The 16,483-nt window shown below is 39.6% G+C and overlaps 1 protein-coding gene and 1 long non-coding RNA gene across 8 annotated transcripts in view; both read right to left on the bottom strand.

Annotated features, from left to right (window-relative positions):
- Window positions 1–16,483, bottom strand: part of MCC (mutated in colorectal cancers) — a 204,196-nt gene that overhangs the window by 74,514 nt on the left and 113,199 nt on the right. The window contains exon 2 of one of the 7 annotated variants that reach the window (XM_021380999.1): window positions 2,222–2,432. The exons of 5 other annotated variants lie outside the window; for them this stretch is intronic. Coding sequence is in view for 1 of the 2 variants with exons in the window: in XM_021380998.1 (XP_021236673.1) it covers window positions 9,032–9,037 (6 nt within the window). In the remaining variant the exon portion in view is untranslated. Of the gene's footprint in view, window positions 1–2,221; window positions 2,433–9,031; window positions 9,116–16,483 lie in introns of those variants that run through there. One more of the 7 variants, XM_021380998.1, reaches the window with a different exon arrangement.
- On the bottom strand, window positions 13,878–15,872 carry LOC110389922. The gene is made up of 2 exons (XR_002433450.1): window positions 15,742–15,872; window positions 13,878–15,032 (listed from the first exon to the last, which is right to left on the bottom strand). It is a non-coding gene; the product is annotated as an uncharacterized LOC110389922 (long non-coding RNA).

The raw sequence follows: 16,483 nt of genomic DNA, 5'->3' as shown, positions 1-16,483 counted from the left end.
CATTTACTTAAAGTGACTGTTATGTGAAAAAACTAAAAACTAACAAAATTTTTATTCTCGGTTCTAAATACTGTTTTTTTTTCCTCCATCTTTTCTTGCTCATGATCCACGAAATGTGCATTTTTATGGTACAACGGATGGAATAAATATAATTGAAGCCCATTTCTGTGGATGTACTGACAAGGTGAAATGGAAAAGTGTAAAGAACAGCCATATCCCAGAAGCAGTGACAGGACAGCTCAATATTCCCTAGACAATTTCAGTTGTGTGATCTATAGAGCACAGCCCAGAAATATCACAGCTAGCTGCTGTGTAACTAATTACCTACGGCAAAGTCAAAATGCCTAAAAAAGCAATGTCATTGAACTGTCGGACGTGACTACCAACATGCCCTAAAACTCTATGTTTCAAACAATTGTTACATGTTAACAAATTAAAAAATTAAATGACATACAAAAGGGACACATTGTGACTATCCTGCCTAAGCAATTGTTGTCATTTTATTACATAGTTACATCATAAGATTGTGCAATACTAAACAAATAATATGCCAACCCAAGCCAAGAAGGAATTATCCAAATTCTAGAAAAACAAAGACCAAATCTTTGTAAAGCACACTCTGTCTTAATTTGAAAAAGCTGCAGAAGATGTATTCAATCTAAGTTATTCATAAACAAATTAAACTGATATATATATATTTAATCTAGAAATTAACATTTCTGGGCACTTCATGCACTTTTTAGTATTCCAAACTATTTCTTAAAAATTAAACAACCAAATCATACCCTTCATCATACTCTTCAACATCTTCCCCAATCATCAACATAGACAACAGGCTTGATTGCAACCTCTGCAAGTTTGCCAATGACACCAGGCTGAGTGGTGCGATTGACACATTAGAAGGAAGGGATGTCATTCAGAGGGACCTCAACAAACTCAAAAGGTGGACCCATGTCAACCTACTGAGGTTCAACACAGCAAAGAGCAAGGTTTTGCACCTGCGTCAGAGTAATCCCAAATATGTATGCAGACTGGAAGAACTCCTTGAGAGTAGCCCTGCAGAGAACGACCTGTGGGTCCTGGTGGATGAAAAACTGAACATGAACCAGCAGTGTGCTCTTGCAGCTCTGAAAGCAAATGGTATCCTGGGCTCCATCAGAAGAGGGGTGGCCAGCAGGAACAGGAAGGTGATTGTCCCTCTCTACTCTGCCCTCGTGAGGCCCCATCTGGAGTACTGCATCCAAGTCTGGGGTTCCCAATACAGGAAAGATGTGGAGCTATTGGAGAGGGTCCAGAGGAGGGCCACGAAGATGAACACAGGGCTGAAGCACCCTCCCTACAAAGAGAGGCGGAGGGAGCTGGGCTTGTTCAGCCTGGAGAAGAGAAGGCTGTGAGGAGACCTCACTGCAGTCTTCCAGTATTTAAAAGGGGATTATAAAAAGCAAAGGAATCAACTTTTTACTCAGATAGACAGTGACAGGACAAGGGGGAATGGTTTTAAGTTGAAGGAGGGAAGGTTTAGATTGGATGTCAGAGGGAAGTTCTTTACAGAGAGTGGTGAAGCGCTGGAAGAGGCTGCCCAGAGAGGCTGTCCCTGGAGGTGTTCCAGACCACGTTGGATGGGGCCCTGGGCAGCCTGGTCTAGTACCAGATCTGGAGATTGGTGGCCCTGCCTGTGGCAGGGGGGCTGGAACCTGATGATCCTTGGGGTCCCTTTCAACCCAAGACATTCTATGATTCTATACTAAAAGAACACAAAGTCTTGCCTCATCAGTGAAAAGTGTTTAATAAAGAAAATACATTCAAAAATGTTATGGAACAGATAATCTGACACTATTTCAGAGTACAATCAGTTTCAGAACATCACTAAAACAAAAGACTGAATCATGGAAAATATTATCATCTGAAAAACTACTCAAGCAATTCACACTTGATCAACAGAGCATGTGCGAATTTGTACTTCACGAGTGCCTGAGAGCTAGACTAATGGCCCTATTCCTACTATAAAAGATGTTCGCACCTTCCTGGGAATGAAAATTTTTGGTGACTTGAGGAGTAAAATCTAGACACATGGCCCAAAAGTAACCAAAAGATGCAAACATTTGAAGCTGAAGATTGCAGAGAAAAACTACACTTTAAAAGTTTACTTTTCTGGAAATCTTAACAATTTTATGTGTCCTACTGCAAGGCAGCCCACATGTCCACATTGATAAGCTCTCACCTGACTTTTCCATTGTTTGAAGAGTCGGCCTTCCTTTTTCCTTCAAAGGAGGAGCCCACTGCCATTTCCATTCCAAGCTATTTGCAGGGAGCAGTGTAACAGTAATGTAGGGGGTGGAAACGTGGTGGAGAGGAGATCCTGCCTGGGACAAAATACTGTCTTCATTTCATCTTAATCTCAACACGTTGTCTGCATTCACTGGGTAGTCTTTCTTTAATTCAAAAAAAAAAAATTTGAAAATGATAAAACTCCGCTATAAACTAGAGAGAGCTTTAAATGGTTATGCTCAGCAGAATTTGATCCCACTTCAGTCAATTTATTTAGCATTCCTACTGCCCTTACAATTTCTGGCTGGAGGACTCTTAATACAATTCAAGCAAGATATATTATCTGTTTTTAATCACTTTGAATTGATGAGAAGAGGAAGAAGACCTTTATTTTGTCCTCCTGCGCAACACAACAAAAGAAACTGAAACAAACAGGGAGAAAAACAGTGAGGTTCAGCATAGACCCTTATTCCCCATAAACCCCTTTCTCTGTTCCTCTCCAATTTGCAAGGACCACCTTGAGGTGGCAGGAAAGAAGGAAGTGGAAAACTAACCCGAAGAACGTACCTCACTCAATTTGCTACATTAAACACTATGGTGACCCACATTCTACCACTGGTTACAACAAATGTCAGAGATGTCATATATATCAATCTGTTTTCCAACAGCCCCATCACTTTTCTTCTGTCACATTAACTAGCTCTTTCACCCCCAGTCTTTTCCAAGAGCAAACTAGATCTTTTGAAATAGAGACTGCCACTTGAGAGCCAGTAAAAATAAATGCTACTTACTAGAAGCAAAATCACGCTTCCCATAGTTTTCATTCAAATCTTCTCAACTATAAAATATTTTCTGGATTCTGAAGATTAAGTCTATGCACTCACAACAGTTATATTTACCACAATACGAGGATCTTCATCTCCAGAATGATACATGTGATCTGCTGTCACGGTCAATTTAGAGAGACAATATTTGTCAAACCACCAAATTCAACACTGTTCTTTGGCAATATGCCAAAAATTGATGATGCAGCAAGAACAAAAAGCAAAGAATACAAAACATCAAATCCATCAGCTAAACCCCCTGTAACATACTTGGTTAATTGTTCACTGTTTGGAGAAAGAAAACATCTTTCTGACTATTCTTAACTACCTCATGCACTGAAGTGTTTTAACAGAATGTCCACCACATGGCTTACAAAACTACAGCTCTACAGCAATTCTTAAATACAGCTAGACAACTTCAGAGCTCCAGATTGTGTCAGGATAATTTTCTGGATGATCAAGTACTCACTTAGCAAAATCAGTACAGTCTATGTCTTAACTACCCCACTGCTGCAGGGTTAGCTGCATCTCTGAAATGTCCACATTCTTCCCCTCCCTTCTGCTTTAATCACAGGCCATTCCCTCCTCACAGAACTTGAAGTGGCAGTTCCTCCAAGAACTGCCTACACCTGTAACTCCACCAGTTACATATCCTCTAGCGTGTCAGAGATAACAGTGGCCACCCAGATGACATGACAGCTCATGACAGCCTTTTTCATGTTTTTTTTTGAAAGACAGCATACTACAATCAATACTCCACTTCCATACAGTTTAGCAAGCACCTTTACACTCCTGGCCATGGATCTAAGACTCATCAGTGCCACACTCTTAGGGCAGTGTATCACATTTCCAGGTCAGCTCTTCGCACAAGTGAATCCCCCATGCCCAGTTTTGTCATTTGAGGCAGATCTCAGTTTTGACTTGCAGTTTCTACCAGCTAACTAGCTCAAACCTGGACCTGGAATTTTGCTAGAGGGAACTGACTTCTTCAAATAAGGCATGCTATTAGGCAGGAAAATTACCTGTGCTACTACATTAGTTCCTGTAGGTAACTTCCAGAGTTTCCCTCTAGATATGCATAAAAAACTTTTTTTTTTTTTTTTAAAGTTCTATGAAGAGTACTGCATGCATAAACAACATTCACACATTTCAGCGTTTCCAGACTTCTCCAGTTGTGCATCTTTCATTGTCTCCTCTTTCCTATTATTGGGTCAGTAACAAGGGAAAAATTGACTGATTTCTCCGAGAACCTTGTGATAAGATGGCAAACTACTAGAGTCTTATGTTATTTCCGGTTGGCATTTCTATTGCATTGGGTGCTATTAGTGAAACAACAATTTTAACAAATAGAAAATACATCAGTGTTAACAATATAGCCCTGATAATTCTCTGCAATGATTATCTTTTGAAATTAGTATGCTACAAAGTTTCAAAACGTGAGTTACTATAAGACTGTTAGAGGAGTCTGCTTGCAACAGAAGGGCATCCATTTAGCTGGATTCCAGCATGTCAGTCGTTTGTTTTTGCGCGGTTTTTAAAAATATGAACAAAAAACTATCCTCAGTTCTTTAAGAAAGTGCCTTAAATAAAAATCCCAAGCACAATTTCTGTGTTCTATTCTAACAAACATTTCTGTCTAAAACTATTCTATGGGTTTATCCCAGTTAAGTTTTTGCTCTCTATGGCATAGCTCATTTAAAACAAATCTCTCATTGAAAAACTCTAGTTAAAAACTTATTCACCTTTCTGGAAAAACAACCACCACCAAAAAACAAAACAAAAAACCTAACCCCAAAACACTGCATTAAAGCCACTAGCTTCACTAGCTTTTCTGCCAGACCAAAGCAGTGAGCTGAAGGACTGAAAAACCGAATGTAGCCTCCAGCACCTTATCTTCTCCAATTCTGGTTATTCGCATGTTCGTATCTGGTACAATTACCAGAACTCCTTATGCAAGACTTCTGCATGATGCCCCAATCTCCTTCCTAATGCCATCTACCCATAAAGAAGCAGACAGCACAAGCACATTTACAAACCAGGCTTTCTGAAATAAAATCAGTTACCTCAGCGTGTTTCTCTTTTTGAGTGACTACAATGCTAATTCTTTATGCAGCGGAACCTTCATTGCACAAACCACTGAAAAGGTCAAAATAAACATTAATAAATGTTTATTATCAATTACACTAACACAGACAAGACTGCATAGCTGGCACACTTCAATTGGTTTACCAAGTAAGAATTTACGTAGATAGGTTTCTTGGTATATTAGTAACATCTGGTTATATTCCTCCATTCAGAATGAATGTTTTCTTTTCCTCTCTTGCTCAGTGCATTAATAACCCAGCATGGTATCAGTGTCTGTTGTGTCAGCACAGTATCTTGTTTAAGCAGCTTCATTTTCTTTCCTAACCATTTATGTTGCAGGCCTCTCCAACTAAATGCCAACAGCTGTCAAATTTGCACTGAACTCTGCCTCAACAGCATGACAAATTCATAACAGAATATTTGAACTGGTGACAGCAATTAGTAAAGATTTCATCAAAAGTAATTCAAAGGTACAAGTAGCCAGTAATCACAAACATGGAGAAAATCCAACTGTCACTCACAAATGCAATGGGTAGAATTTAAGTCTAGTTCACAACTCCGCACAACTGATGAGTGGGAAAAGGTATCTGGCAAACCACAGTACAACCTTAAATCTGCTTCTCATAACCTCTCCTCCAAGAAGGAACTCATTTTTATTCTTTTGTATCATAAGCTCAGATGTGGGAACTTGACAGATAAGATACAGCTATTCTTCTAGTAAGGATGCCTCCCTTTTTCAAATGACATCAAAAAATCCCTTATTCATCATGAAAAAATGCCTATCCTTTTAACGTCAAAATTATCTGCAAACTTAAGAGCCATCTTCTAACCAGATATATCATGTATTTTGGTTAAGACAACTCATTTTATATATTTTCCCTCCATTTTCTCAGAAAAAGAAAATTATTTCTAGGGTGTTCTAGGGTATTTCTAGGGTGTTTAGTGGACAATTTATCTTCACTGTAACTGATACACATACACATTCAAAATTTTTACTTAATAAATGAAATGACAGATACTTAAAACTAGCAAAGTTTAAAGTTTCAGTCAAACAAAAATTATAAATAAAAACTGCTAAAATATTTTGAGATTTGTTTAGGTAGTGTTTCCACCATTATGTACCTGTTTCCACCAAGTCCAAGACAGGGGTTCGTTCCTTATTTTGGACTCTCAATGCCAAATTTGACCCCACACTTCACCCATGCAAGTCTATTAAATAAACAGGAGTTACAAAGATATTTTTGAGTCCAGAGCACAGTTCAATGGAAAGCGCACACCTCCCATGAGACTGACATTCTCTTCTTGAATGTAATTTTCTCTGGTTTAAATCATGAAATAGTAGCACACACCAAAAAAAACCCGTAACTGATTCTCCAAGGAAGTCGGGGCAGCACAGGGAGTTGTTTCTACAGAATTCAATAAAATGTATTTTTTAAGTTTATATAATACAAATGCAGGCAAACGTATGCACATACACACACACAAAAAAAATCAGGGGCCACAGTGAGCCAAAATTTATATTGTAAAGGCATTACACACACCACACATCCCACTTAGCACTTCAAAATGTCTGCATCCTTCATATGACCACTTTCGTTAACATACACAAGAAAAGACTCACAGTGAACATGGGTCATAAAGCGCTTTCAACTTGTAACTGGCACAGCCATAAATCTACATAATGTTCAGGAAATAAATCTTGTGCTCTCTGCTACTCGTATAGGAACATCAATCTTAAGAAGAACACAATACAGTATCTCCCTATCGGTTTAAAGTAGGGCAAATATTTTACTCATGCTAATTGTCCTGACAGAAAAGAATCAACACAGCATTAATCCATTTAATACATGGCTTATTTTTCACCCCTGTACACTACATATGGCAAACGTTTGCTCATAGCAACTCTAAAGCTTCTCCACATTAATTCTTCATGAGGCATGTTCCTCACTCATACAGCATTCCTACTTGCGTCTTTATATAGCATAAAGCATATTTCTCATTTGTATAATTTGGCAGAATGAAAGTAGAAGTCTACTTTTTCCATAGCACATGGCTTTTCCATTTGTGCTTCACAGTTCAGGTGAAGCATTATTTTCTTTTTAATTTACACTCTCAATATTACTTTCTGTGGGCTCTAAAATTATACCTTCTAAAACTATCACCTTTAATAAAATTTTGATAATGGGACAGTAGCCACTCCAATCTAAAACTAAGAAACATTATTTAGGAAAAAAAAAAACAAAACAAGAACAACCATCTTTAAGCAATTTCTCAGTTCAAGCAACACACCCAAAGAAGTGCTCTACCAGGCCAGAGCACAGTCCGGTAGCTCAGTGGCCTGCCTCTGATCATTAACAGAAGCTAATAAAAAGATGTGAGAAATGGATATGCATCTGTAATGCTTCCCTGTAATGCCTTCCATGTCCCGCAACTCATGGATAACATTTTCCCTTTGAACTTCATATCTCTTATCAGTTTACAATGCTCTCCCAAAAACACATAGCCCCTTCCCGCCCCATACCATCTCAAGCTGACGTGCCCTAATCTATTTAACAGAGCTGCTCCTTCACTTTTGATCCTCTCTCTTGCCCTTCTTTGGAGAGTTTTGTTTCTACACTTCTGGTGCTCAATACACCATAGCCCCGTGGGACAGTGCGTGGCAGCACAGGTGAAATAGCTAACCATTTTCTGCTGTCAGCAGCCTAAATCTACACACATATTACATCACTGGCCTCTGCTGCATTAATATCTGGGTCAGTCTAGCCTATACATAAGCAATCCTATATTCTGAAGTATACCCTGGGGCGTACTTCACAGCTCTTTGCAGAGAAGTTCCAAGCTGTTCTGCCCCTCCCCAGCTGACTGTATCAATTGCAGGGAAAAATGTTTGTCTTTAGGAGAACACAGTGGGAAGGGCATTAGCTGTTTCCTCCCTACAAACTGTACAGGACTTAGCTTAAGCTAAAGTATTATGGGTCATTAAGAAGTATTGCCAGCCACAGAAGCAAGCATCAGTTAAAAACATGGAAAAGTGTCTGCAGAAAGGTATTGTCTGTGAATACTGGTAACAGCTCCTAGTGTGACAGCAAGAACACATTACATGTCTACGTTCATGACAGGCACAGAAAAAAGTGAGAAGCTTACTTCCAGGCAACACTATCATGTCACTTAACAGAGGTGACAACCATCCAAATCATTCATAATCTAGACAGCATTGGATAATTTTACTCTTGTGCTTCACACATCAACAAAGCAAAATATTATAATTTATGCTTTGACAAATCACAGAATGGCTTGGATTGGAAGGGACCTTACAGCCCATCCGATTCTAATGCCCTGCCATGGGCAGGGCTGAGACCCACCAGATCAGGCTGTGCAGGGCCCCATCCAGCCTGGCCTTGAATACCTCCAGAGATGAGGCATCCACAGCTTCCCTAGGCAGCTCGTACCAGCAGCTCAGCACTCTCTGAGTAAGTAATTTCTTTGTAATTTCTCAGTCGAGGGGCCATCAAAAACACGCAGCTCCAGACAGAGCTCAGTTCTGGAGAAACACATCACTATGTAGCCAGCATCTGCCTGAAGTAACATTCCCCTCCCTTGTAACAGAGCTAGCAAATTCAGGTTAAGTATCTCATTCACACAGCTATGCTCTTCTAATATCCAAGCCACCCATACGCTACACAATGTCAACTCAACTACAAGCCATGCTGTTCACCCAGAAAAGGCAAGGGCATTCGGGGGGCTGCACCCCCTCCATGAGTCTGCAGTTCCAGCCTGAACTCCCTTCATCCCCCTCTGCTCAGTTACAGTTCTCCTCTCTCACGGCTACTGACACAGGACATTTTTCTGCATACTCGCATTTCTGGATTGTTTCTTGTCTTCCCTACTCAGCAGTCTTTCCCCACATCTTCTCCTTTCCAAAGCTTCAGGACTCACAACAGCCGTGTCCCCCCTGCCACCCTACTCAGCACAGCCCCTACTACAGCAGCTGCTCCCATTTAGCCTGGTCTCTGTAAGGAAGGAAGGAATGAGCCTCTCATTAACCCTTTCTCTTCTGCTCTTATGCGCTGATATGGCTATTTACCTAAGTGCTGGCAGTAATTGATATTGTCTCCGTATGCAGAAACCTTTATTTTTCCTGCTTCTGCTGTAATACCAAGCATGCAGCAGATGCAATGCGCTCCACAGCCCAAGACAGCCTAAAATTTCTTTCTAGAAACTGAAGTTAACAACCATATGCTTTAAAAAAGACCTTGTGATAAAGAGAAGATTTACAACAGTAATGGCAGAATCTAAAGAGCAACAATCTTAGAAACTAACCCACCACTTCCATGTTTTTGAACCTGGCTGAAGTTGTGGATTGCATTATTTAACTTAGCTGAAATAGATGTAATTTAAATCACATGCCAGAATATTTCAGAATATTCAAAACTGTTTTTTTCCAATGCCCATTTCTCTGAAGAGGTTAAGAAGCAAACTCCCAAGACTTTAAAATAAAAGTTATAGTTGTGGAAAACATTAATTAAGCTGACATTAATTCTTCACAAGGATACTCTTACTCTGCAATAAGATGGAGCTCAGCCCTTTTCTAACACCACCCCAGCCCCCTCAAAGTTTTTGCTGAGCCTACTTTCAAGTAAGACAAAAGCAATTTGTCTGCTATTACAATATACACAAGAAGGTAGCCACTAACCTTTTTTACACAGCTGTGGTTCAGTTGTCCAATTCTCTGAAGTTTAAATTTGTCATTAGATGGATTCACCAAATTTTACAACAATGAGCTCTTGAAAAATAGTCAAGCTTTAAGCAACTCACCCAGATCTTGTAGTAATCCTCAAAGTGACCACCTGGTTATAAGCAGCACTGACTCAAACCCAACACTGATTAGCCAAATGCAAACATCCTTGTCTCCCTGCTGCTCCGGGAAACAATTGCAGGGTAGCACTCTGCGCTTACTATGAGGTTTTCTGCTGTAGAACAGACTACACTGTCAAGGTTTCTTTCATTGCAATCCCACCAGGAGACCTACTGTTTCCACACTGGAGGAAAGCTCTGCATAACCTGCAGGCATCAGATGACTGATCCCAGAGCATATTCTCAGCTGGTACTCAATTTCCCTACATTTCAACGCATATGTTGAAATTTCCAGCAAGACTGGGGAACAAGCTGAAAGCAAACTAACAGTTTCCTTCTGAAGAAAAAAGCTAGCAGTTTCCTTGTTGTGCCTTGCGATCTCAACTCAGTGCTCCAAAAGACAGTTCAATTTCAGTCAACAAGCATATCTCAAAGTACTCTGCTAAAAAACCCAACCCAGAAAAAGGATGGAGGTTAAGTCATTTTTTTCTCTTGTTCTATGGCTCCTGAAATAGACCACATTTGAAAGTTGATGCCTCTCTACATAAAAAAAAAAAACAAAAAACAAAAAACAAAAAACCCTACTTATATACACCACATCTTGCTAGAGTAAAAAAGGTTTCAACTTCAACAGCTACTTCTAAGGTCTGGACTGAGACAGAAAGTTTGTAATAAACATATTTCACCAAACTTCCATACTGGAGATAAACCAAGCCTCAGTCCTACTGTTACCATCCCACTTCAAAATGAAACGTGTTCAGTGCAATTCAGCTGGAAAGGCTGTATAAGTTTTAATGTAATTTTGCATGCTCCTATCCACATCCAGTCAAATTTAAGTGCAGGTATTTCTTGAAGGGAGGCATGTGTGGGGTGCAGTAGGAGAAGAAACATTTCATCAGTTTGAGTCCACTGTTTGAGATTCTCAAAATTATCTTCTCAAATAACTCTAGAAGAGTATTTCTGTAAATGTAATTTGTATCATTCTTTAATCCCTGTTATTGAAATGTATCTGGTTTCAACAGCAAAGAACCACAGAAATTTACCATCTGCTTCTCTGAGCTATAATCATGCACTGCTTATACACTCAAAAGCCTCCAGTGAAGCTCTATTTACATATATTGATCCACACCAGTATCCTCAATGTGTGTTAGATCAAAGTTGGATTCAGATTAACCTTGTTAAAACTTCTTACTGAGGTCAGGTCCAACTACCTGGCAAATACATGAGACTGAAGAGTAATTCTGAAAGAGTTCAGTATGTAGGATACCACAAGATCATTGATCTCCCCAATCTTCCACCCCTTTTTTTTACATTTGGATAAAAATTAATGGGCTACAGTTAGAAAAGAGTAGGAATGTGTATGTATGATGGCTAACAGAGCCACTTCAGAGTCAAAGAAGCCTGAACTCATGAGTGGCAACAGAACTTCTGTGTTACCTGTTATGTGGGCCTCCTCGCAGGCTGCAGCAGCTGGCGGCTGCAGTTCAGAGCTGCATATCAGCCTTACTCTGGAATTTTCAATTCTGCCTTCTCCTCCTTTTTGTATGAGGATGCAGCAAGAACAGCTCATAGTTTCATTATCTGGCTGTTCACACGCACCTAAGGAGACTGTGTCCAGTTCTGGACTCCTCAGTTCAAAAACGACAGGGTTCTCCCAGAAGGAGTCCAGCAGAAGGCCACAAAGATTATGAAGGGCCTTATGAGGAAAGGCAGAGCGACCAGGGTCTGTTCAGCCTGGGGAAAAGAAGACTGGGAGGGGATCTCATGAACATTTGTAAATATCTAAAGGGAGGTGGGAGGCAAATGGATGAGGCCAGGCTCTTCTCGGTGGTGTGTAGCGATAGGACAAGCAGCAATGGCCTAAAACTTGAACACAGGAAGTCCCATAAAAACATGCAGAAGAACTTTACAGTTAAGGGAGACAGAGCACTGGAACAAGTTGCCCAGAGAGGTTGTGGAGTCTCCTTCTACGGAAATATCCAAGACCCGTCTCTACACTTATCTGCAATCCTTATCATGGAGAACTTGCTTTAGCAAGGGGGTTGGACTCAACGATCTCCTGAGGTCCATTCCAACCCCTGTGGTTCTGTGATTCTGGGCAACACTCAGCTGTACAGCTTACATACTCTGACCCTGCAGTCACTCCCCGTCTTCCCAAAGGTTATGATGGCAGACTGCGTGCGCTTGGTCTGTAAAATGTGCTGTGAATGCGACCACTCCGCTCTGAATTGATATACTTCAGTTTCCTGAGATTTAAGTTAACTGCTTTTCCTCAGTGGGGACATTAGGGGCTTTCCCCTTCTAATTAATAGCAAATGTCCAATTACACTAGAAAATCAGAAACTAAGTCAGAGATCTGGAAAAGAATTCAAGGACACTATAAACCATATGGCTCCAGGCAAGAACATTACATTTAAATATTAACATCTTTCTTCACAACACATGCATATTTTTCCAGTGTTATGGACTTAAAGAGTTCCAGCATTATCCCATATCCCAGAACTGAGACTATATACTGTGGGAGATAAAAATGCAGCAGCATCAGCCAATGGAAAATCAGGTTTTGTTTTACATGCTCAGCAATCCGACTATGAATGGGCAGATTTCAACTGCCAACAAAAATTATGGAAGCTGTGAGAATCAACTGTTCTGTCTGCTCAATGCACTCCCAGCCACAGGCAGAATAAATGCAGATGGGATTGTTCCAGCCCCTTGAAATCCCAGCAGGCCTTACACATTGGAGCTTAATTTCTATTTGAGCTGATTTTGCGTTTCTAATCCTTACACATGGGATGGAGCTGCTTCTCCCACCAGTCTGAATCACCCACTTTTACATCCTCCTTCTCTGCACTCCCCATAGGCCAGGGAAAGATTTCCATGTCCATATGTGGGAGAATCACACTATCATCTTTCAAACTTTTTTTGTGTGATTGCATGGGAAGAACTTTTAAGACCTCAGTCACCCTTCACATAAGTCTCTCAGATATACAGATAACCCGAAAGAGCATGGCAGCATTTAGCTCATGCAGTTTCCATGTTACATTAAAAAAACAACTGAACAAAAAACTCCACCGCACCTCCAAAACAGACAACAAGTACACAACTTCACAGTCTTGGAGGCCTAGCCATCTGGTATGACCTCTCAAATAACACCAGCAATAGCACTACATCCAGAATCTGCTGGATTAAGTAAGGAGTTGGGAAGCTCACTACTATGAATTAAAGCCTGCAAACACCACATGCTATCCATGTGCTAACCATCCTTTGACCTTCTAGACATCAGAAAATGAAGTTAGTAATACTTAGAAAATTTTGACTGAGAAATAAAAATACTTCTAAGCATTTCTAAGTAATTATTACTTAGGAATCAGTAACTGTATTTCTCTCCACAGACAAGAATAAATGACACTGACTTCCTTTCGCAAGCGTCAGACAGGGAATGGCAGACCTGGCACAATAAGCCAGGTGTTTAATTTCCCAGACTGCTGCTCTAATCATTCAACCATCCTGACCACCCCCAAGTACTTCACAAATTTATTTTGGCAAGCACAACACAGTGCTAACACTGCTTACTATCTTACTCTACTGTACATGAATTATGCACTACAGACAGTACTGATGTAAAAATGGTTAGTTTTATAAACTGATAAAAATCTCAAGTCAATACTCTTTCTTTGTTTTTCCAAATGAAAAGAGAGATGGCATTGCCAGTTTTTCGGTAACAAATAATAGATTTTCAGATTAGGAAAATTAAAATAAGCAAGACTGTACTGCAGTAGTAATTGAGAAAAGCAGAAAAATCGCAAATGCACCAGTAAGTGTATCCATCCAAAGCAAAAACAAGAATGAAATAAGAGTTTTTATTGTTTTGGTCTTGTTTGTTTTACACTGATCGTGGAAATTAGATTTTTTCCACTACAGACCTTAAAATTTGATAACATCCTTTTGGGAACAGTCTAGTAGGTATTGTTGTAAAGATATTTCAACCTGTCTGTGCTAAATAGAGAAACAAGACTTTTTGCAGCTTTCCTGTGCCAGAAACAAACCAATCAAAAGACTTAATAGATGATCATTTTACACCTTAAAATACTTCAGTAGAGCAGCTATCATGTAGAGGAAAACATAAAGCTAAAATTACAGTGAACACTAGCATTTGGAGTATGTAAAAGGGGTTGTACATTATTTATAGTTAAAGCAGGACCTCAGATGAGAATTGAAACACTAGATGTAGCTTATGTTAATTCTAACTTGGTCACATTTCACACAAGCCCTGCAGTTGTTTCAGTACATCCACCCTATTTCTATTAATCACAGTAACATGCTCTGTTTTCAGATGTTGTGGAAATACAAATCAGCTGACAAACAGAATTCTTACTTTCATTTTAAAATAAAAAGAATTCTTTAGAAAGCACTTATCAGCATGAAAAATACATCTCCCACTGTATGTAAGATATATGTCTGGACTTCAGAGGATCTGTAAAACTAGAGTTAATTCAGCGTACTTTTATTTAAACAGGAAAACTATGGCATGAACAGTCTGAAAGATCAGCAGTGGTATACAGCTGGTACAGAACTGTAGGATCATTCAGGGTAGACAGCAGGTCTGTAGTCCAACTTCCTGCCCACTGTGGAGTCAAGGCTGTCCAGGAGCATTTACACAGCTGGGTATTGTAAACCTCCACTGATGAAGACTGCACAAACTGTTTGAGAAATCAGCTCCTCTGCTCTTCTGCTCCCACAGAGAAAAAAAAAATCCATGTATTTAGTCACATCTCATTTCAATTTCTGCCTGTTGTCTATGCACCTTTCCTCCGAGCACCTCTGCAGTCCATCTTCACCATAATCCCCCTGCAGGCACAGGCGGCTTCTGTTACGTCAAGCTGCCATTCTTCAGACTGAACAAGCCCAAGACAAGTGCTCCAGACCTCCATCAGCTTGGTAGTTCTCCAATGGACCCACTCACCTTTACTGTAGCAAGAGGCTCTGTGCTGGGGATGTAGCCTTAATGAATGTAGTAAATAACAGATGAAGAGTACTAGCCACAGTCAATGGAAAAACACTAGCTTTTATGTATTAGCTAAACAGTTTCACCAATACTGCTGGTTGGTAAGAGGACAAATCTGAGGTAATCCAGAAAACGTTTTATGACATATCTGGATACAAATGGAACAAGGCTACAGCAAGAATAAGCTTCACTTCCATTCTGCCACCGCTGCTTTATTAAAACAACAACATAACAAATAAACACAAACCAAGCAACCAAACAGAAAGGCCCTACATTTTGTAGCCAACAGTAAGTAAAATATATTCAATTTAAGTAGAAATTCTGATAATGTCTCATGAATACTTCATTTCAAATATAATTAACTTGTACTTGCACACAAAGCCACAATAATGCTAACAGAGAAGGTACTAAGCTGTATAGAGGTATTAACTGTCCACTACTAGAGGTCCACTACTTATCTAACTTACTCAATGCTTAAGAAAGGGGACTAACAATGAACTAATAACATCTGCAAATATGAGTAAGCTGGACGGTGCTTAAAGCATCAGTTTGATGAGAAATAATACAAAAGATACACAAAGTTGGTTTGGAAATTAAAGTGAATTCGGAAAGAGGCTAGATAACTTAACACAGAAGAATACTATACAAATACTGAGTTAGAATACAAGAGCACCCTGAAAAAGGCATAGAGAACTGAAGCAGCACCTTGAACTTTGTAGAAAGGATCTTGCTAGCGAGTCAAGATGGTGACACCTCTTGTCTGTGCAGCTCAGGTAAGACACTATCTGAAAAAAATCCACTCAGTCCTGAGAAACTGAAATCTAAGCCAAGACCTGAGGGAAATTAAAAAAAAAAAAAAAACACAAAAAAAACCAACACAAAAGAACATGAAAGACAATGAAAAACTTGCAACCCCTGCTTCGTGTGTCTGTTTACTCCCATATGCCATGCTACTCACAAGAAGATGTGTACACTCATGAGGTACACTGTTGATATGTACATTCTGGGTAAATGACAATGGACACGGGCAGCTAATTCCAAGACATGGACCCAATCAGAAAACAGATTTTGAGAAGAATAAAAATGAGTTGTGTATGGTGATCTTCTTCCAACTATATGATTTTTTTCAACTTGAATAATCTCCCGAGAGATGTATTTGAATTTCCATTATTTGAACTTCCATTATTTAAAATGGAAGAGCTGAAGAGCTGGAAAATGTTCGAAAATAAACTGTGGAGAGCAATCTCAGACTAGTATCAACAGGCAAGCAAACAGTCTCTGAGGCCTTCTGCCATAGTTAGTGTCCTGTATTTTCAGGTTATTTTAAAAAACTTGCATTTAATCCTCCACATCTCTTGTGTTCAGAACATAAAGCTATATATGAAAGTGAAAATTTAAAAAAACACCAAGAGAAAATGAATACATGGAATTATTCTTTCCCCAATCC

The sequence above is a fragment of the Numida meleagris genome, chromosome Z, assembly GCF_002078875.1.
Source record: "Numida meleagris isolate 19003 breed g44 Domestic line chromosome Z, NumMel1.0, whole genome shotgun sequence".
In the NCBI taxonomy this organism is placed as follows: domain Eukaryota; kingdom Metazoa; phylum Chordata; class Aves; order Galliformes; family Numididae; genus Numida; species Numida meleagris.
Note: the sequence above shows the minus strand (reverse complement) of the source record. Positions and strands in the feature narration are given on the sequence as shown.